A 23,069-nucleotide genomic window follows, 5' to 3' on the forward strand; every position below is an offset into this window, starting at 1 on the left:
GGCAAATGGATGGAATTAGAAACTGTTATACTAAGTGAAGTAACACAGACTCAGAAAAAAAATCGACATATGTTCTCCCTCACATGTGGACCCTAGAACCAGACTCTGATAAGTAAGTATGCAACCAGACATAACTATAGGAACCAGGATAATGGAAAGGAAACAGGGAGGTAAAGGAAAAGAAATAATATGAAAGGGAACAATAGGAAACAGGTCTTTATAAGGGAAATATGGATAAAAATTGGGTTAGTTTAAGGGAGTGGGGAGGGAAGGGTATACACGGAACCTAGGGGATAAAGAGAAAGAAGGAGCTCAAGAGAGGTAGGACCATAGGAGAAGGGTATTAGTAAGGGAGAAAGGGGGCAAATGGGGGAGCCTTAAGTGGGAAAACTATGATGGAGAGGTGAGACAATATGAGAGATCAATAATGCCTAGCTAGTTGTGAAAACCAGAGGGAACCATATTACTCCTACAAACTACTGACAAATTATACATACCAAATCAAGAAATATATGTCTAGGTAAGGTTTATCTGAGAACTACTGGTCTTTGCCCAAGATTTATCTACATGACACACAGTAATTAAAAATACCAGACTGGTGGAACTAACCTTCTTGAGTGTTCAACAGACATACTTTGAGGTCTATAATAATTTGGTCAGATGGACATAAAGGACACATTTTGCTCCTTGCCCTCGTAGGTCAACTAGTTCCAGGGGACTATGAACATCTCTCAAAATGTCCTGTAATGGTGGTGGGTCACCTGTCCTCTTGATCAAGGAGGCCAAGGAGACCCCACCAGATGGACTTGAAGCAGTGTCCAGTTTATAAAGAGGAGGGTCAACACAGAGGAATCATTTCCTCCATGCTTCCAAGCAAAGCCAACCATGGTCGAGCAGGACCTTTTACTTATCTTCACATAGGTGGAACTGGTAAAAGAAAGGAGCCAGGGGCTCCTTCCAAGCCCATGTGACCCTTGAGGAACAGATCCTCAAATGACTTTAAGAGTAAAAATAAATCGGTTTATCTGGACCAACCCTATGGCCTTAAACATCCAAAAGGAAAGTATAACCAAAGATTAAATGTGTGAACATAACTTCATTAAGAGTCCATATGTATAGCTAAAGGCTACATAACAAGCAACAATGCCAGACAAGCGATACCTTCTTTTGTGTTGTTGGCCAGGGTGGCCAAAGGGATTCCCAGATAGTAACCCAGCACAGAACTTGGAAAATGAACAGCAGACCCCAATCTTATCTAAAGGAATATAGACAACAGATTACCAGTAGATGAGGAACAGCTGACCTTCTTAAAACAAAGACCTCTAGATAGACTGACTAGATTCACCTGAAGGGCAAGTAGTGGGGAATGGCTGGGGGTGCCGACAACACAGCAGACAGTAGCAGGGATATTAGAGTATAAGGGCTCTAGTGGGGGGAGGGAGGCTGTGGGAGGGTGCTACCTGGGAAGTGGGTGTATCAATAAATAAAATAATAATAATAATTCTTCAAAGCATAAAAATTTGCTCCTTAATAATTAGTAGATGTGAAAAACATTACCATTGAAATCTACCTGATGACTTTATATCCATGCTCAGATGCCAAGGAGCTCGGATGCCTAGAAGCTCAGAGGGTAACCAACTGTGACTAGTGGTGGTCAGATATTTAGAGATTGGAGGTGCATGTGCAAACGTCCAATGTCAATTGCATTGAAAAGGGGTTTTTCTGTATGAGACTGTGTGTTTTGATAATGAAGTGGAGATCTTTTTTAGAGGTTGGGACGTCGTTTAGTTTGTGTCTTGTGGGGTTTATACTGAGTACAATATTGTATGACTGTGGTGATTCAACTGTGGACCTGGGGGTTTGCGGCCAGTTTTGGAAGAGATGCATCCTACCTCAAGAAACCGTTGTTGAGTATGTTGATTGTGTTGTGGTGAAATGCTTCTTCTAATTATATGGTTATTAAATAAATAATTTAAAAAAAAGATATTACCTGACAGAAGTGGAAAAAGTGAGAGTAATCGGCAGGGAGGAGAGGAGGAATGAACATGCAAGGGACCATAGTGTGAAGGAGAGAGGGAAGTCAGGAAAGATAGCAGGAATCAAGAGGTATTGAGGGAAGAGTGGGGATCATGGAGTCACTGTGACCAGGGAGGAAGGGAGGAGAGAGATAGAAGGAGGGAGCAAGCAAGGGAGGGAGGAGGCAGGAAGGGAGGAAGACAGGGAAGAGGGAATCCAGATGGGAGAAAAAAGAGTGGACATGAGTGAATCTTGGGGGGCTAGGGAACTAGAGGGAAAAGCAATGCCCCAGGAACCCTATGAGGAATGCACATAGAATGTCTGAACATTAATGCAAATGTATACCTGGGAGCTGCTTGGTAGGGAACACAGTGCCAAACAGAAGAGACCTCCCTTTGAGTGACAAGCATGCTGTACAGCACTCATCAAAGAAGCTTCTTTTTGCCATAGATGGAGGTTACTGTGGAGTTGCACATCTGGTCAGGCACAGAAAGCATGCGCCTTGGAGATGTCCAGTACTAGGTGACACATCTGAAGTCAAATCTCTACAACTAAAGTTTATGGAACATAGTGGAATAAGGGGTAGAGAGAAGGCTATTGCACCCCTCAACCTTCATCAATGAGGCTTCCCGTGAACACTAGAGTGCAATGCACACAGAATGCCACAACTGGCCAAGTTTTGGAGAATAAGAGACTGTAGAATGTAGGCTGGGACTCCTACATGGAACCTTTCCCATCTATGGCTCAGAGACTATTGTGGAAGGGAGAGGATTGATTATAAGAGCTGGTGCTGGTTCATGAACATAAGGAGGTGGAGCCTTCCAGGCCACTAGAGACTTGCTTATATGAGCCTATAGCAGAGGTGGTGTCGAGCATGGGACCCATGTCAGCTCAATTAAACAAGTGTCCAAAGGGGAGGGTGAGAAGTAGGTGGCAGGCCAGCACTACATTGAGAACTGTTTGAGACTGATTGCTTCAGGGTGAGGGAGAGTATGAGTTACAATAGACTGCTGGATGGGCCGGCTAGATCCCAGTGGATGCATTTACACTGAGCACAAACACCTGAATGAATAGAACTCAGCACACATGGCAGAGTGCATAGGGTTTGGTAGGAGAGTAGGGTGAGGCATGGATGGGGGAGGCAGTCTGGATTTGAGTGGGAAATGTATGAAATTTAAAAAGCTCAATAAAATAGAAGGAAAAAAAAAGCTTATTGCAAAATTTTAAAAGCTCAGGATCTAAATATATATTGTGAGGTCATCCAGACCCCCAAAAGGCAAACACCAAATGCTTTCTCATATGTAGGTCTTAGCTTCTTTTTTTTTTTAAAGTATTTATTATTTTTATTTTATATGTATGAGTGTATTGCCTGCATGTATGTGAGTGCACCCATGTCGTGCAATGCCACGGATGTCAGAAGAGGGCTTTGGATTCCCCTGGAACTGGAGTTAAGAATGACTGTAACCACCATGTGGGTGCTGGGAATCAAACCCGTGTCCTCTGCAAGAGCAGTCAGTTCTCTTAACCACTGAGCTATCTCTCCAGCCCCAGCTCCTTTATTTTGTATGTGGTACTGGGAGTACATATAGAAATCGGGAAACTAGAAATGTTCCATGGGGGGGAGGATTAGTTAAGAAACAGGGATCAATTAACAAAGGTAGAGAGGGGAATTATACTAGGGGCAGGGTGTTTCAAGCTAGTAATGGACTGATGGGAATGAGGAAATGAGAGGATCAGAGGAGAGTTAAACACAATAAAGTGCATATGAAAATGATATTGAAATCTATGATATTGCAACACTTGTAAACCTAGTAAAATTTTAGTAAGATGTGATAGTAGAAAGGCAGAGTAGAGAAAATACTGGCGCTAAAGGTTTTAAGGATGGTGGCAGGCAAGGGTGAGGAAAGGAGAAGACAGGGGACAGGTTATCAAAAACAAAGGATGTGAGATGTTTTATGAAAGCCTTCTGCAAGCCAATTGAAAATATAATTACTTACAAATGAAAAATATCCTAAACTGAAAATCTGGACAGTATGATTCTGTGCAGTGCTCATACCTGAATGAGAATCGTTATCACACCCTTCCCCTGAAGGCAGAGAAATCATGTAGAAGAGGGTGCAGAAAGATTTTAAGAGCTAGAGGTAGTGGATGTCTGCAGTGAAAACTTATTTGCTGGGCATTACAGTTGCATACTTGAGCATACAGGGGCTGTGAATGAATATACAAGACCTACAGAATATCAAGACGGTAAAAATTCCAGCATGAATAGGGGAGGGGCTCATGAAGTTCCACCCCTATCAGAAGAGCTCTAAGCAACTGATGGCTGCTACAGCAGGGAGAATATGCTTTTTTTTCTTCTTCAGGAATGTAGTCCAGTAGATGGTCCTACACCTGTGCACATACTGGCAACACTAAGTGGACTCAGTGGGTTTAAAACAGGAGACATGATGTTGAGAGGGAAAAGTGCTGGAGGACATACAGGGGAAATTAGAAGAGAGTAAATGAGGGTAGATTTGTTTAAAGCACATTAGATGCACGCATGAAATTCTCAAATTAAAAAAAAAACTAAGAGTAGGTTTAGCAGGAGAAAATACAAATTTACTGGAATAAAGAATCAAGAAGGTGCTGGAGATATAGCTTAGTTTTTAAGAGCATGTACTTCTCTTGCAGAAGATCCAAGTTTGATTCCTAGAACCCACTTCAGGGAGCTCACAACTGCCTATATCTCTAGCTCCAGGGGATACAGTGCCCTCTGCTGTACTCCACAGGTATTTGCACTCATTTGCACATATACACATGCAGACACACTTAAAATTGAAAAATAGTAAGATAAATATTTTTTAAAAAAATCAAGAACATTTCCATGAATAAAAGATAGGAATAATAAGTAATGAGGTGTAAAGACAGACAATAAATAGATCCTTAAGAATTTTCTGCATTAGGGCTGGAGAGATTTTTCAGCAGTTAAGAGCACTGACTGTTCTTGCAGAGGACCCAGGTTTGATTCACAGCATCCACATGGTGACTAACAACCATCTGTAACTCTGACTCCAGGGGATCTGACACAGTCTTCTGACCTCTGTGGGCACTTCATGAGAGGGGTGCACTGACATACACGCAGGCAATAAAATAAAAAAAATAAAAGTAATTGTTAAAATATTAATTTTTTTCTCATTATAAAACATCATTTTAGGTAATTAGAGAAAAAAGTGGCATTGGATTAGTCAATAACAAGAATCTTAAATTTAAAATTTCAAACTTAATAAATATAAAATGTGGTGATAGTAGTATATGTTTATTGAGAGTAAAAGAAGACAATGGATTTGCTTAATTTTATTTTATAACAAAGAATTAATTTTTCTATCTTTTTTTCTCTGTTTGAAACTTTGAAATTTTGCACATAAGTATTAGAAAAAATAAAAAATGTTCATCAGAAAAAAAATAGTTGAAATTTTGTCAATTCTATATCATTGGTACCCAGAGCCCTGGGCAGAGACCCTCATTCTTCACCTTGATGTTATTGCTCTATTGTTCACTAGTCTCAACTATGTACACAATCTATGGCTAGTCTATTTTTTTTTAAATGAGAATCATACTTGATACTTAATCTGCTTTTTTCAGCTGTGATCATCTATGGAGATTGTAGAAAGGGAACATGAAACGGTGTTACTAGGAAACCAAAATAAAAAGAACGCTATCCATGCATCTAGATATCTGCAGAAGCACATCACATGACCATCACCATGACTAGTATTAGATGATTACTCTGTTTGTGGAAACATTCCACTGTGCAATTGACATTGCACACTTACTTAAGCAGCCTTTTCTTCTGATATCACCAATATCATATCCTCCCTCCTGGGAACTTTGCCAAACTGAATTTCAGAAGTAAATAAACCTTTACAATTTGTAAAATTGCAGATTGACACAGTTCTGTTGTTGTTGTTTGTTCATTACATTCTCTGAAAGGTAGACAAATGTTTTTCGTACAGATATGCACTGACTAGAAAGAATAGGAGATTTTTGCAGAACATAAGCTATGCTGTGAGATGGGGGTTTGGGAGACCCTTCTACACATTAGCCTCACTCTGTGCCTCATTTTCATTCTTAGTAACACAGAGCTTCTTGAGCTACTGCAAGAGTCTCCAAATCTGTCTCCCGAACAGTTTCATTAAGGGTATACACTGCAATTTCTAATTATCTTTATGAAACATAGATGCTGATATCCAATTCTGCTTAGTAATTTGCATGATGTATCAGAGCTGGCAGGGCAAAAATTTACATTCTTAGAATGGTATTGGAAAGACAAAAGTTGGCCATAAACCACTAGTCTATCTTCAACATGGGTGTTTTTCTTCCCTAAAGTTCCTGTGTTATAGACCAGCAGGTACAAGAGAACTGTCTGCTGTAATGTAAACGTCCTCTATCTACTGTGTTCAGAATAGAAGCCACTCTTAAAGTGAGACTATTGGACACATGGTGTCAGTAAAGCAATAAAGATACTAAGATTTGAATTCTGTTTAACTTGTTTCAGTTTAAATCCACCTAAGTAGTTGCTAGTAGCTACTATACTGGGTATCATATCCATAGCCCAGTTCTTATCTACAGACTTCAACTCAGATCATGTGTTTTTCTCTGCTTTAAATGTTCTTCCAAATTAATTCTGAAACCACAACTTATTCTTCAAATACTTACGTTACCAGTGCCACACTTCTCTCTGAAAATTTTCCCTATCAAATTTCCTTTAGAAGAGTATCAGTTTTCATGCTTTATAAATGAATTATTTATACTTGAAATGAAAGGAAACTTTCAGAGTCCACTGTGACCCACATTCACATAAAACTCTTTTTAACACTATGCATCTGTTAAATTCATGCTTCACAGACCATATTTCATGGTGTCTCAAGACATCCATGGATGCTAGGAATAGCCAGCGTAGACCCAGCTTTATGGTAGTTGTCTATTTCAGTAATAACAGTCCTCAGACTGCATTTATAAACAAGTTCTACCATATTGGTAGTGGAGAAAATACCCATCTGATTATTGTTTCTCATGTTTCCAATTGTGTTACTTTGGATTTTCATTTATAATCATTGTCTGTGTATGTACATACATATGGGTGCACATTTGTGCATGTATGCATGTAAGCATGAAAGCATGTGTATGTGTGTAGGCCAGAGATCAACCTCAGTTGTGATTTCTCAAGCACTGTGTATCTGGGGTTTTTGTTTTATTTTGTTTTGAGACAAGGTCTGTCACTGGGATCTAGGGTACCTGACTATTAGGCTAAGCTGTATGGCCACAGAGCCTCAGACACCTGCTTCTCTGTGCCACCACACTTATCTATTTACATGGATGCTTGGGATAGAACTCAGCCATCACGTTTACCTGGCTCCCTGTTTGGTACCCAGTTCGAAAGATTCCTGATAACAGAGGACACATTCAATTACTATTGTCTCCAATGTGCTTTTACCATGGATCATAACATAAATTTCTATCATTTTATATTTAACCAAATTGAAAGTCTAAAAGAGAGCAAATGCTGTCTTCAGTTGGGCATATTAGCTTTGTATCTCATGGCTTTCTGAGATTTCTGATAACCTGTGGCTGAATAGCAATGCTTCAACATGGAAAACTCATGATTAATGATGACGGGGCCACTCATATTTCTACGATCTTTACCTCTTCAACAAAGAATTCAGCTTCTAGAGTTCAGCACAGTTAAGATGTTTTTTGAAATAAATGTTGCCACAAATGCATCATAATCATATTAGTAATAAGTGGTAATAAAGAAAAAAAGGATATTCAATGAGGAAATGGACTTGTTCAAATTTCACTGATATACAGAGTGAAAAATGAAAGAAGAAAAATTAGAAATAAGAGATGAAGGAAAGATTAAAGGAGAATGGAAGAAAAGAAGGGAAGATGGAGAGAAGGGAAGAAGTCAAGTAGTGTGAAAAGTAGAAAAGATCTTAATTAAATGACATTTTTTACTTAAAGGATTTAATGAAGCTAAAATATATAGTGTTCAGATATCACCCCTATCTAAAGAAAATACATCATGATGATCTAGATTTCTTTATTATATATATACATATATACATGTATATCTACATATATACATATATGTAGATATACATTATATATATATGTTAGAGTTTATTTGGGCTTACGGTTCCAAAATAATAGAGTTCATCATGGTTGGGATTCTTTGCAGCAGAGGCAAGAGGCACAGAAAACTAAATTCTGATATCTTTCAAACACTCTCAGAAAGCAGAGATAGAGTAAACTGGAAGTAGGATGTGACTATGAATTCTCAAAGCTCACCCCAGTGACATCATTCCTCCAGCAAGGCAGCACTTCCTAAGCTTCTGCAAACAGTTGCCAACTGGGGCCAAGTATTCAAATACATGAGTCTATGGGGGCATCTCTTACTCACCCATCTCAATTCAGCCAAACACAGAACCCTAAGCTCAAACAATAAATTGTGTAATAAATCCTTAGAATGAAATTATAAAACTCATGTGGCATTGAACATTGCCTAGCTTTTAATGTCAGTTTTTTTTTAATAAATATCTCCAAAGTATGATTCTAAAAATAAAACAAAGGCAATGAGGAGCCATAGGTATATATGCTTTAAAATGACACTAAAAGAGGCAATGGAAAATGGAGAGGATGTTTGATTTAAATTAAAGGAAAATAGTAGACACACATTCATTTTTCATTGCTTTAAAAATTTAGCAATGGACAGGCTGGCAAAATAGCTTACTGGGTAAAAAGCCTGCATTGTAAAACTGGTGATCTGAATTTGATACCCGGAACCCACAGAAAGGTAGAAGGAAAAGGGTGTAATCCATAGTTTTCCTCTGATGCCCACACATTTGCTACAGCACATGCTCACCCACACCCTATCTTCAACATTACTACTACTACTACTACTACTACTACTACTACTACTACTACTACTACTGCTGCTACTACTACTACTACTAATAATAATAAATAAGTTTTTAAAGAGAAGTGGATATTAAAGTTGATAACTTTTCCCTTAGATAACCTGTCTACTTGGACATGATATCATGAAAAGCTTTTAAATGATGTCAGGTAGAGACAGTCACAGGTCTGTTGACTCAACCAAGTTCTTAGATTGTTGCTACCAGCAGTATGCTATTCTTCTATGAGAAATCAGGAGAATTTGAAAGCAAAACACATGGGGCTCTACCTCTTGGAATATGCATAAAAAATAAAGTAGAATTTTAAAGCATAGTAAAGTTTTGTTTGATAAAAAAAGAAAAAAAAAAAAAAAAGAACCAAAGGAGTAAAGGGGAAAAACATTGAATCTTAAAACTTGTAACTGACAATTTGGAAACATGGTCCCCATTGTGAACACAATATGGCAGGTTTACAAGCTTGATAACCATGCATAGCTGTTTAATACTGTCTTTATTTGAGTTTGGGGTACAATATGTTTTGAAAATATTTCCTGGAATCATTAGTGTGGATCCATCACATACAAAGTGGTCCTTGCATACACCACTGGACTCGTGCTTGCAGGCTTGCTCAGAGCATAAATGAAACTATATAAAATTGTCAGAGGAGTGCCTGGAGCAGTCTCTGAATGTTAGAGATTACATTCCAGTTTTTGTAATTGCTATTATTAATAAACTTACAGTCAATCACCAAATAGTTACATATATTAGAATAATTAAAATCAATTTTAACATATAATTGATGCAGTCTGTATGAGTGGGCTGAGGGACTGAGGGAGTACAAATCTGCAGAAACTAAAAAGAATTTGAGAACCATCACCTTCTTAGACTGTTGGGTATTAACATTAAAGGAAAACTTAATCTCTAAAACGGTTAATTTTCTGTGCCACTTGTTAAAAATATAAATCTTCAAGCAAATCAGAAATTAAAGAAAAATCATTATTACTAATGTTTTGTTTACTAACACAAAGTTTTATTTATTTATTTATTTGTTTATTTGTTTATTTATTTATTTATTATTTGTCTTTTTGAGGCAGGGTCTTCCAGTACTCACAGTTGACCTGGAACTTGTTATATAGCTCAGGATGGCCTTGATAGCACAGAGATCCACCTGCCTCTGTCTCAGGAGTGCTTGTATTAAAGGCGTGTGCCACCACAGCTTGCCCACAAGGTCTTATTTCATATGCCAGGCTACTTGACAATCCTCCTGCCTTAGTCTTCCACATGCTGGGGTTATAGGTGTGAGCAACCACAACTGGGTTCAAACATAAATTTTAAGCAACTGGAGGTACTCTTCCACTTATAGAAATTTCTATAGCACAAGAAACCAGGCCCATTACAGGGCTCAGGGACCATTGTGGAAGAGGAGGCAGAAAGACTGTAAGAACCAAGAAGGAGGTGCATGATCAAATGGAAATAGAATCCTACAGACTCCTGGAACCTTGCTCATATGAACCTACAGCAATGGCGTCAGTATGCACAAGAGCTATGTAAACTCGCAGACAAAACCCTAGCACAGAACTTGGAAATGGGCATCAGGCCCCAATATTAGTCAAATAATTATGAATAGTTGATTACTGCTGGATGAGAAATAGCTGATTTTCTTAAAGGGGGGAAATCTAGATAGGCTGACTAGACTTCAGTGAATGAACTTACACTAATGAACATCTGGGGACACTAACTTGACATGATAGGCCTTAACATAAATGACAGAATGTATGAACTTGTGGGGGATGGGGGGCTATATGGGAGGTGCCACTGAGGAAGGGGGTATAAAGATGATTAAGACCGATTAAGAAATTCTGTATGAAACACACTAAATTCAATAAAATTTTACCCCCCAAAAAAATACATATACCAAGTGAAATATCCCAGGGTCCCAAAGATAAAACATTGCAACTTCTCTCTCATAAGGGAGTTCTAGCTTCAAATCTTCTGTTGTATGTATTTAACATTGAGGGCATTTTGAAACTAGGAAACTAGAAATGGGCCATTTTGAAGGGCAGTGCATTTGGAGAGGGGCTACAGAAGAATATAGGTGAAATGGAAGTAGAGGGGAGATACCGGGAGCAGAAAGTTTCAAGCAGGTGTGAGAATGATGGGGATGAGGAATGAAGGGACCGCCTAAACAAACTGAAGCACACATGAAGTAGCTACTTAAGAACCTATGATCCTAAATTGCAAACAAATGAAAATATATAATAAGAGGGGATAGAAAATACATTTGACATGAAAGGAGGGGGAGAATCTAAAGAAGTCATGGTTTAAGAGGAGATGGGGACACCGGAGTTGGAGAAATGGGGGGAGGGGCACATTCATCAAAACTGATACTGTATGAAGAAGAATTAGGAAACCACAGCAGTTTGCAAGCTAATTTAAAATACAGTTTTTTAAAGGAGTTAGAATAGAAGTATCATACATTAGTCAATAATGCTGACCTCAGAAGACATGGTTTATTAAAGGAAAACTTCAGCACCAGGTAGGAATTGCCTCCCTAAGAATCACTGGTCAGAGAGTTCCCAGAGCCTCTCAGAACAATTCAGGTTATTGCTATTGCTCTTGGTTGCCCAAGATAACTAGATGATAAGACCGAATTGCTGAAGATGTTTTGTTCATAGGGCACAGAGAAATCAATCTTAAACTGATGATAAAACTCTCCCCCCTGGCTAGCTTCCCTAATGCTCTAAGGTGCTATGCAGGTGTCTTCGGGAAAGAAGACATCAATGGTCTTATTCAGCCCTGAATCCTATATGCTATCTTGGCATGTCCTGCCAGACAAGATGTGTTCATTGGTGCAATAGTGGCAAGATTGCTTACAGTGGTGTAACCAACTGCTCTCCTGATTGGATTTGAGGCCTGTTCTACAAGGGTCACATTATCAATCTGCCTTCTAAGTATTTATGTTTATATAAACAGATTGATGCTGCTTACAGTCTTTGTCAGAAAAATCTTATTGCAGTGAATAGTGGTTAGAGACACATTACCATTCAAAGTGCTAAGAAAAAGAAAAGAGACTGTAAGTACTCTACAATATATGGGACAACTTTATCAGCATCCGACACAAGGCTCAGGAGTGCTGTGAAGTGTTTTCCTCTCGACATGACATAGCTGCTGCACATATGAACTCACAGCAGCACAGTTACAGACACAAGACATGTATAAGATCAAGCCAGTTGAAAGTTCCAGCATGGATTTGGAAGGGGTTCCTGAGGACAGAGAATCACTTTTCTTTTGGGGTATAGTCACTAGAAGGTTTTCTATGCCCCAGTGGATGACCCCACATTTATCTGCATATGGCAGCACCAATTAGACTCAGTGGGTTAAAAAATAAAGTTTAGAAATTATAAAAGGAGGACATGAAGTTTGGAAGGATATTTAATGGGGAGGCTGGAGAAGTTGAGGTGAGGGGGACGGACAAAGTCACGATTCTTTGAATACATGTAAGAAATGTAACTTTAAAAAAAGAATATAAGATTCAGTAATGCATATTGACAAAATATAAATATACTTTTCTTTCTGGGCAGTTTTAGGTAATCTAGTTTCATCTTAATTTTATTTATCATTTATCACAAACCCTCAAACATCTGATTTAGGTAATAAAATATATCACAAATACTTGGAAAAGCATTCCTAAGTTGAGGTTTTTGATGTAGAGATTTTTATTTTTTTAACATACCGAGGCCTTGTTTTTAAGCTTCCTGTCTCTAGTAGTTTTTCCTTTACTGTTGCTAGTAAAATAATGCAAGGTTCCATATTCCATCAAAGCTGCAAACACAAAAATGAAACAAACAGAAACAAAGAGATCCATCGCAGTCACATAGGAAACCTTAGGTAAAGACTTCCTGGCAATCGTGCTCAGGGTTGTCATCGTCAAGACTGTAGTGATACCTGTGGAGAGAGAGGGGAAGAGAATAGGGAATTAAAAGCAATTTAACAGAGCTTTTTCATTCCTTCATGCAATTTGGCAATATTGTCAGCTGAAATAAACAATGGAAACAAAAGGATATGATTACCTGTGATTTACAGAAAGAATTACTAGTAACCATGGCTACAGTATGTTTCGTGTTTTCTTTGTGTCAGGAATTTTAATGATTTAAATTACTATTGATTACAGGTTGGGTCAGCTCCCAGGATTCATTCTATTCTTCCTCCATAGTTTTGAAATCACCACTTCTTTAATTGTCATGTGGCTTTCTGAAAGACCAAGTTTGTTGGCCACCTTCTTTGAGCATAGGGAAGATCTTTGCAAGGGTAAGATACCACCAAAGAGAATTAAGCCCAAATGAAAGTAATGCAAAAAAGATGATGCTAAAGGTCTGAGAATGCCCTGTTTATTTCTTTGTTCTCCTCTTTGGAGTCCTGCAATACAGTGGGCAGAAGCCAGTAGCTACCTTAGAATATAAATTGACTGGAAATTGAAATCACTCACAACACAACTGAAAGCCAGAAGGACCCTGAATCTGTCTTACCACAGTGTGCTATGCCACACTGAACCACCTGTTTGGAACTGTACAGGAGAAACAAGTACATTTCAACTTGCTTGAAACAGTAGTAATTTTTTTTTTGCTATACACAGATAAAATTAACACAAATTAATGTAGAAGGTTCTCATAAAACTTCAACTTATTTTTTAAAACTCCAAGTTTAAACAGAGAAGATCATGAGTGAATCTCAGATATCAGACACGGAGCTACTTTGCTGGACTTTGGTTTTACTTATGTATGCCTTGGTTCTTCCCTCTTGAAATAAGAGATTATATAGGCATCCTATCCAGAGACACGCTATCTGCAGCCTATTATTCTCTAGACCTTGACCAGTTGTAGCCTTCTGTGTTTATCATATTCTGTTGTTTGAGGGAGCTTTCTGGATAAGATTTAAGGGATGCACTAGTATTCTCTCTGCCCCCTATTCTGCTATGTTCCATGAGCCTTAGGAGGTCTACCATAGATGTGTCACTTAGGGCTAGGTATCTCCCAGACACTTATTCTCTGTGTGTGACAAGTTGTGGAGCACTGTAATAGGCTCCATCTCTTTCCAAAAAAAGAGCTTCCCTGATGAGTGGTGAATGCTATACTTGTCTATAAATACAAGGATTCATTTTTAGCATATAATAAGAAATTACTTTCATCTAGGGATATGAAAGAGATAGGGTTTTCCTCTAGAAAAAAATATGATAAAAACTATACATTGAGAAAAATAAAATAAAAAAGGGAGTGTGTAACATGTTTTAGATTTTACAGGAGCCTACAGTTAAGAGACTTTTTAAAGAGACTTTGAACTTTTAAAATGTTTGAATGTTTTAAAGACTGCATGACTTTAAAACTTGTACTATGTTTATAATGTGATACTAGTATTAACATGAGATCTTGGGGATAAAAACCTGGGATGTTTATGGTTTAATTATGACTCGTTTGTGAGTCAAGTTGACAAGGGGTCAAGCATGCTTTATCTATCTTTGTTGTCAATTTGACACACCCCAGAAGAGGGAACCTCAATTGGGGAATTTTCTCTATCAGATTCCTTTGGGCATGTCTGGGAAGCATTTTCTTGGTTGTTGAGTGATGTGGGAGGGCCCAGCCCATTGTGGTCCTGGATTTTTTTAAAGAAAGCAGGCTGAGTATGGGCCAGGCAAACAAGCCAGTAAGCGACACTGGTTCATGCAGCTATGGAAATTGGGAAGAGGCATGATTTTCTGACTGAAAACTGGAAATGCAGAAAAGCTGAGCACGTATTTCAGTCTTCATCCAAAGGCTTGAGAATCTGAGAACTAATGAAGTAAGAGCAGTCTGAGAGATGAAGAGGATGTGATGAGATGCTCCAGCTCAATCAGTGCATCAGAAACAGATAAATTTCTCAATCCTTAAAAAAAAAAAACTCCAAGTTTAAGAGTACATGCAGAATTATATCAATTGTATATTTCAAATGGACTGAGTGAATCTTTGTACTCTATACCTAAGGCTCAGGAAACATAGAACAAGGGGTAAAGGGACACTAATAATATGTCAGTTCTCATTAATGAAGCTCCCTCATGCAACAGAGGACCAGGAACACAGGGGGTCACAAATGACCAAAGTGTAGAGATTAAGAGTCTGCCGAATGTTGGTTCTTTAACAGGACTCCTATATTGAACTTCACCCATCCAGGGCTAAGGGACCATTAAGGATTTAAGAGCCAGGGAGGAGGTACATATGTAAGAAGAGTCTTGCAAGCTCCTGGGACTCTGTTCATATAAACCTACAGCAATATTGTCAACATGCACAAACCCATGCAGACTCAAGCAGATAAAGACCCAGCATGAAACTGGGGAGGTGGACAGTAGACCCCAATCTTAGCTGAAGAAATATTGGTGACTGATTCCTGTTGGGTGAGGGGGAGCTGTTCTTCCTGAGGTGAGGAGGCACTCTGGATGGGCTGATGGACTTCAGTGGATGAACTTGTACCAAGGGGTATCTGGGTCCACTGGCTTGATGCAATGGACCTTAGCACAGATGGCAGAATATATGATTTCTGGTGGGATGGGGGGCTATGGGAGGGTACCAGTGGAGAAGGAGGTATAGAGATGATTAATATTGATTGCGATGTTCTGTGTGGGGTACACAAGAATTCAGTTAAAAATACATATACAAAAAAAATACAGTATGTGTAAACTTGTATATGTCCATATTTAGAGGCATCTGTCCATCTATCATCTATCTAACTATCATCTATCATCTATCTATCTACCTATCTGTTTATCATCTATCTATTATCTATCTATCTATCTACCTATCTATCATCTATCATCTATCTTCTGTCTATCTATCTATCATTGATCTATCTACCTATTATCTATCTATCTACCTATCTATCATCTATCATCTATCTATCTGTCTACTTGTGGGTCTGACCTCTGTTAGTCTCAGGGCACCTAAATCAGATGAACTTCTATAATATTCTTACCTATATCAGCATAAATTTTTTTGGTTCATATCAAGTTTATTTTTTATTTGGTATTGGAGATTGAATCTAAGGCTTTATACATAGTAGACAAATGCTTTCATCACTGATCTACATTCCCTAGCAAGTTTTAAGGCATAAAAGGGGTGGTTTTGCTTTTCAGCTCTTAGGTCCCTCATAATTCTTATTCTTGTTTTTGCAGGGGCATCCTTTTGAGACAGGGTCTCTGTAGCCTCCGTTGGCCTGAATTCGCCATATAGAGCAGGTGGGTCTCAAGCTCTCTCTGCCTCAGGAGTGCTGGGATAAAAGGTGTGTGCCATGCATGGCCTCTGTTCATAATTCTCTTTTTTTATTCTACCAAACATGTCTTGATGAGTGTCATGGTTCACTTTCTTAAATGTGCTAAATATAATACTAAATACAATTTATCTTGTAAGTATTAATAGTGTGGCAGAATTCGTAACTGAAAAAAAGCTCAATAGAAAAAGCTACAGAAAAAGTGTTGGCATGGTGACATCAGCCACCATTTTCTTTCATATGTCCACTGGAACATGTTGAACAATCCTCTCACATACCACCTGAATGATTTCATCGGTTATGGGATTATAAATAAAAAAAACATTTAATGTAATGAATTTGGAATCATGGAAGCAAATTTAAGTTAATTTTCCAATACTCCCACTTATTGGCTATGTGATCTTAATAAAAGTGTTCTTAACTCCTCAGTGTCTCTCATCTTAAAACTAACAGTAATTCATGGCTTGGTGCCTATAATAAGTGGCTATTAAAAGGATGCAGATGCTTGGTCTTAAAGTCTTTGTTTTGGCTACTGATTTTAAGCTTTTCAACCATTCCTGTAAGTTTAAAGCTACAAATTTACCTCTAAGTCATATTGTACAAGTTTCCCATAAATATTTAGTCTTAAAGACATTCCTACTAAAATCCACTTTGAAATTTTTTCCAATTTTACTCTGTTCCTCATTTGATCTAAAGATCACTTAAAATATTTTAAATATCCAAATACATAGGTTGTTGATGAGTATCTGATTTTTAAATTAAATTTTCATTATATTTATTTTATTAAGGAAATATACTATGAAAAAGTGCTGTTTTTTATTTTACTCAGATCTTGGTGAACAAGGGTATTAGCATTTGAAAATACTGAATTTCACCTTAGAGGTCTATAAATATCAAGTCGTGTGGCTGATACTGTCCTTCACATTTTCCACATCTTCCCTGATTTTGTTTTAACAGGGAATAAAACCATTGTTTAAATGTCCAGTTTATGACTGCAGATTTTTCTATTTCATTTTTTCTGACAGGCTTAGCTTCACTTATTTCAAATCAAAACTATACTTTATAATTCTTATATATAGTAAATGGGAAATTTATTTTTAATTCAACTCTCCCCCTTTCCTCAATTTCCAAACCTCGGGCAGCAGAAATTTAAGTCATAATGTTATCATAGCCAGTCAAAAATAGATGTCCAAAGATATTTCTGGCTTCCAGAATTATGTCTTATTTCAGTTTTAAAACTCATACAGTTGGGATGCTGAGATGGATATACAGGTAAAGGTGCTTGTCACCAACCCTGAGAACTTGAGCTGGAACCCAGGAACCAAGGAGATCAGTGAGAGGACAGACTCTCATATGTTGTCCTCTTATTGCCAACACATACTGTGGCAATTTCATGCAAATAAATAAAAAAGTAATCAATTAATTAATTTTTTAAATAATCTTTTAAAATGATGTCTGGAATCTCAGTGTAATCTATAAAACATGCATGCCTTAAATAAGTGCAAAGGCTCTGATGACCATTCTCAGTGGAGGAATATCTCAGTCAGTCACACCAAGTTATCTGTAGGGAGTGTGGGTGCTTCCACATATTGAAACTTAGCTATCTTTGAGGGTGTTCATCACCTGTCACTACTATGGACATCATTTTAGAAGAGGGCCAATAATCATGACCTCCCTTGGGTGGGTCCCATGAATCCTCCTTACCCTCTGAGGAATGAATGAATGAATGAGTTATGGGTAGCTGGTGGAAGGGTGTCATTTTCTTCAGTGGTGTAGCCACTGATACATTGCTCATGCTCCAATAAATAACCTCTCACCCATGCTGTGGCAAGCAACTCTAGCTAAACTCAGTGGGTCTCACACAAAAAGAAGAAATGAAGAGGGAGACTTTTTTGAGAATACGTTCAGCATGAGACAAAAATGAATGAGAAAGAGGAATAGGACATAAAAACTACTAAGATATATTATATGCATGTATGAAATTGTCAAAGAACAAAAACAAAAAAATCTTAGAAGTGTATATTTTGATTTATTATCAATGATTGAATTAAACTGTATTTTGTTTAGACACTGTTGGATTTTTATTGTAAGACAAGGAAAACTAAAACAGAACAGCTTTAGAACATTTATTACTTCAGTTTAGTAATTAGCATCATGACAATAATCTTGAAACAATTATGGTAGACTTTTGATTAAGAAACATCTGAGACTATGATAATAATAACAAAAAGTAATGGGTATTTAAAAGATAATAAGAATTCATTTGAAATGTCCTGGTTATTTCCTCATGGCTTCCTCTGCTAAAGACCTTACACTAGTCTCCAAGGAGGAATGAAATTCAAAGCCTTATTAAATGTCCCACAAAGACTAAGGTGATGCAACCACCATCCACTGTCAAGCTTAATTTTAAATATTATTTCATTAAATCTGGTTAGTTCCAATACTTGTGAATGTAAACCATGGCATATGAAGGAAGATCCCATTTAAAACTTCCCAGTCCTCCCTCCCTGGATTAGCCTTCTTTCAGACATGCATGGTGTGTGTGAACAGTGCTCCAATAGCACTTCCTCACAGAGACCTACCAGACTTTAGAAGGTGAGGCAACAAACAACATATCCACCCACAACTTGGCCTTCTCTGAATACTTTCAACATATCTGAAAAGTGTCTATTAAAGTGCAAAATTGATAAAAGAGCTCAGAAAATTGTTCCTTAATGATATGTATAGAAGTGTGTATTGACACTTAAAAAATCGAAAAACCTCCCATGCTCATGAATTAGTAGAATTAACATTGTGATAATGACCATCCCAAAAGCAATCTACATATTTAATGCAATGTCAACCAAACCCCTCGTTATGTTTTTCAAAGAAACAGAAAAAAAAAATCTTACATTTCAAAGGGAATCACAAAAGACCCGAGATAGCCAAAGCAATGAACAAAAAGAGCAACGTTAGGGGGATTACCATATCAGATCTCTAACTACATTACAGAGCTATAGTCATAAAAACAGCATGCTGCTGGCACACACACACACACACACACACACACACCATAAAAACATGTAGATCAATGAAACATAGTAGAAGTCGCAAAAAATAAGTGCATTCAGTTTTAGTCACCTGATATTTGATAAAGGTGTCAAGAATACACAGTGGAGAAAATACAGCATTTTCAACAAATGGTGCTGGCAAAACTGAATCTCCACATGTAGAAGAATGAAATTAGACCCTTATCTTTTAAAAGTCAACTCCAAATGGATCAAAGACCACAAACGAAACCCAGAACTCTGAAACTGTTATAACAAAACATGGGCTATACCCTACAAAATATTGGTTTGGGGAAGTACTTTCTAAATCAGACACCGTTTGCTCAGACATTAAAGACAACAATTGACAAGTGGGACCTCATTAAACTAAAACAAACAAGGAAGTGTAAAATGAAACCTACTAACTGGGCAAAAATCTTCACCACCTACACATCCAAAAGAGGGTTAATATTCAGAATATACAAAGAACTCAAAAAGAAAGAAACAAGAAGGCAAACAAGAAGGCCAAGAACCTGATCAGAGAGTTCTCAAAAAATGAGGTAAAGATGGTTAAGAAACACTTTAAAAGTGTTCAATATCCTTAGTAATTAGGGAAATATAAACCAAAAGCACTTTAAGATTTCTTCTTACCCCAGTCAGATTATCTAACATAAGGAGAATAAATGATACCAAATGCTGGCAAGAATGTGGGGAAAGCAAAATGCTCATTCACTGCTGGTGGAATTTCAAATTCATACAAACACTATGGAAAGCAGAGTGACACACTCTAAAAATATTATAACAGAATCTACCTCATGATCTCATTATATCACTCCTTGACATACACTCAAAGGTCTCAATGTGCTGTAGAGATACTTGTATACCCATTTCTCTTTCTGCTCTTTTCACAATGGGTAAGAAATTTAAACAACATAAATGTGCTTCAATTGATGAATGAATACTAGAAATATAACACACTTACACAATGGAGTTCTACTCAGCTGTAAAGAAGATGAAATAATGAAATTTGCAGGCAAATGGATGGAGAAACTGACACACAAAGTGAGGAACATACACTCAGAAACACAAGGAACACATGTTCTCCCTCATTTGTGACTCTTAGCACAAATCCTTATATGTGAGTATATATCCTGAGGAAAATGGAAAAGACCCACAGAAGGAAAGATGAAACCCAAGAGAGGGGAATAGTAGGAAACAGATGTTACCAAGGGGGAAATGGGGGAAAGGGGGGCATCCAAACTGGGAAGGGAGGAGGAAAGGATATAAAAGGAATCATAGGGATAAAGGGGAAGAAGGAGCTCGAGAGAGGGGGGTTAATAGAAGACAGGTATTTTCAAGGATAAAATGGGGACATGGGGGTACTTTAACGGGGGAGGGAGGATAGTAGACAGAAAGAGGAGAGATAAATAAAGTTTAGTAATGTGAAAAACCCAACGGAAATATATTATCTAAAAAGCCTACTGAAAAATATACATACAGAAACAGGATTGCATGTGTATATCTGAAGGCTATATAACAAGGAACAATGCCAGACAGGAGAAACCTCCCTACCAGCTGTTGTTTAGAGTTGTCAAAGAGACTTCTGGAATAACACATACTATTTCCAAAGTTTTAGATTACTTACTAGAACTTTAAGGTAAGACACTGTTGCAGAAGATAGGACGTGTTTCAGACACAGGATGTGGAGCAATGGAGCTAAAATAGGCCGGGAAGTCTCCCTGAAGACTAGCTCTCATATACTAGAGGATATTAAGCAGTTTGCTAAGGGAGAAATCAATAGTCTAACCCAGTTCTAAAGACTAACAACCACCACAACTGGCACAACAAACTATCTCTATTGGTGCAGTACTGGCATTTTTATCTAAGGGGGTAATCAACAGCTTTGAAATTGGACTTAAAGCGCCCTCAACGGGAGGGAACTCATGGGTAGTACTGTAAATATAGCCAAATACATATGGCTGGAGAGGTCATAGATCCTATCTCTGTCATATCTCTAGAAAAATGAAATTTCTTACTCTATGCTAAATATGAATCCATATATTTTCAGACAAGCATACTGTACACCACTCATCAAAAAGCTTCTTTTTGCAACAGATTGAAGATATTACAATTTCTACAACTGGTCACACACAGAGAATACATATCTGAGACATTCCCAGCCCTAAATGACACATTTACAGTGGAATCTCTGACATGTAACATTCACGGAACATTGCAGAACAGGCGGTAGAGCAAATGCTAATGCATCCACAACTCGCTGTTTTAGAAAATACGAGACTACAGAGTACATGTTCCTGGAACAGCTGAGCATCAGTTTGTGATCCCAGTGTGTGTCCTTAATGAATACTGATGATTAGTGATTTTGCTAAAACATCAAAAAGTACTGATATAAAATATTGAAAATATGGACCAAAATGAGATTCAGATTCTTTCCTTGCTCTGCTATTTTAATTCGTGTATAACTTTAAACTCTGTTCACAGGGAAAATGAGAACTTTTCTAATTTCGGGTTCTTTATAATTTTATTTCATATTTTTTTATATCTTTTTGGTATGGTGTGCTTACTAGAGTGTTTTGTCCATTATGACCTGATAGTAATCTAGAGGAAATATGCATCTATGTAGTTTCATTTACTGACTTTGTGAGCCTTATGTTGCAGATGCATAATCATACCCAGTGATGTTCTCGCAGGTACTGCATCTTTGTTGATCCAAAAAGACACCCAAGATAGAACAACTGTTAGGATGCAGGGTATGTAGGTCTGAATAGTGAAATAGCCCATTCGTCTGCTCAGGTCAAAGAAAATTGTCATGATAATATAATCCCCTAGAAGAAAAAAAAATCTATTTAGTTTAAAATATACTCCCTAATTGATATATCTAAATACCTATGGTTTTCCCCCTTAGCATTATTCCCTGCCCTGTATTTTCTCCTTACCAGAGATTGTGTGGGAGATTTCAGTTGAGTTTCGTAAGCCTACAAAGGCAAACTGATACAATCTCCAATACTTAGGATCAGCCACTTCTACGGAGGGTTTTTTCCACTTATACTCAATTTCATTTTTAGGGTATCCATCTAGAGAGAAAATTATGACAAAAGATATGTAATTTAGCAATATTCAAACAAACTACCACCACAATATAATATCATCAATAGAAGAATATTTGAACTTCATCCCTAGTTCATCATAAGGTTTGTCAAATATATAAAATATTAACTGGAATATGTGTGTACACTTTAAAGAATCACCGTAGTTATGTGCCTCCATTTGCCCTGTCTGTTTTATTCCAGTTTGTACTGATCTCTTTATGGAGCCCAGAGTGGCCTGAACCTTGGAACTTATCTAAGCCTCTCACATGCTAGGATTAAAAGGTGTGCACTACCATGGTCTGAAAATTTCTGTATTCTGATAGACTTTCTCCCAAAAGACCATCAAAGCCAATGTATGATATTACCATGTTTTGAAACTATCCTCAAGTCTAAACTGATTATAAACTTGCCATTCTGGTTTCAACTTCTTACATGAATTCAGCTGGCTAAATCTTTTCCTAATTGAGATCACTCATATATCTTTTGGAAATTTTTAATAAATTGAATTTTTTAAAAATTTATTTTATGTGTATGTGTGTATTGCCTGCATGTAGGTAAGTGCACCTGTGTTGTGCAATGCCCGTGGAGGTCAGAAGAGGCTGTCGGATCCCCCAGAACTGGAGTTATGGACAGTTGCCAGCTGCCATGTGCATGCTGGGATTCGAACCTGGGTCTTCTGCAAGAACAACCAGTGT

The 23,069-nt window shown here is 37.6% G+C and overlaps 1 protein-coding gene across 1 annotated transcript in view; it reads right to left on the reverse strand.

Annotated features, from left to right (window-relative positions):
- Positions 1 to 23,069, reverse strand: part of Gabrg1 (gamma-aminobutyric acid type A receptor gamma1 subunit) — a 92,240-nt gene that overhangs the window by 7,903 nt on the left and 61,268 nt on the right. The window contains exons 6-8 of the mRNA XM_008837690.1: positions 22,222 to 22,359; positions 21,958 to 22,110; positions 12,682 to 12,893 (exon numbers count right to left, since the gene is read on the reverse strand). Coding sequence (XP_008835912.1) covers positions 12,682 to 12,893; positions 21,958 to 22,110; positions 22,222 to 22,359 — 503 coding nt within the window. The remainder of the gene's footprint in view (positions 1 to 12,681; positions 12,894 to 21,957; positions 22,111 to 22,221; positions 22,360 to 23,069) is intronic.

The sequence above is a fragment of the Nannospalax galili genome, unplaced genomic scaffold (genome assembly GCF_000622305.1).
Source record: "Nannospalax galili isolate Female #2095 unplaced genomic scaffold, S.galili_v1.0 scaffold318, whole genome shotgun sequence".
NCBI lineage: Eukaryota > Metazoa > Chordata > Mammalia > Rodentia > Spalacidae > Nannospalax > Nannospalax galili.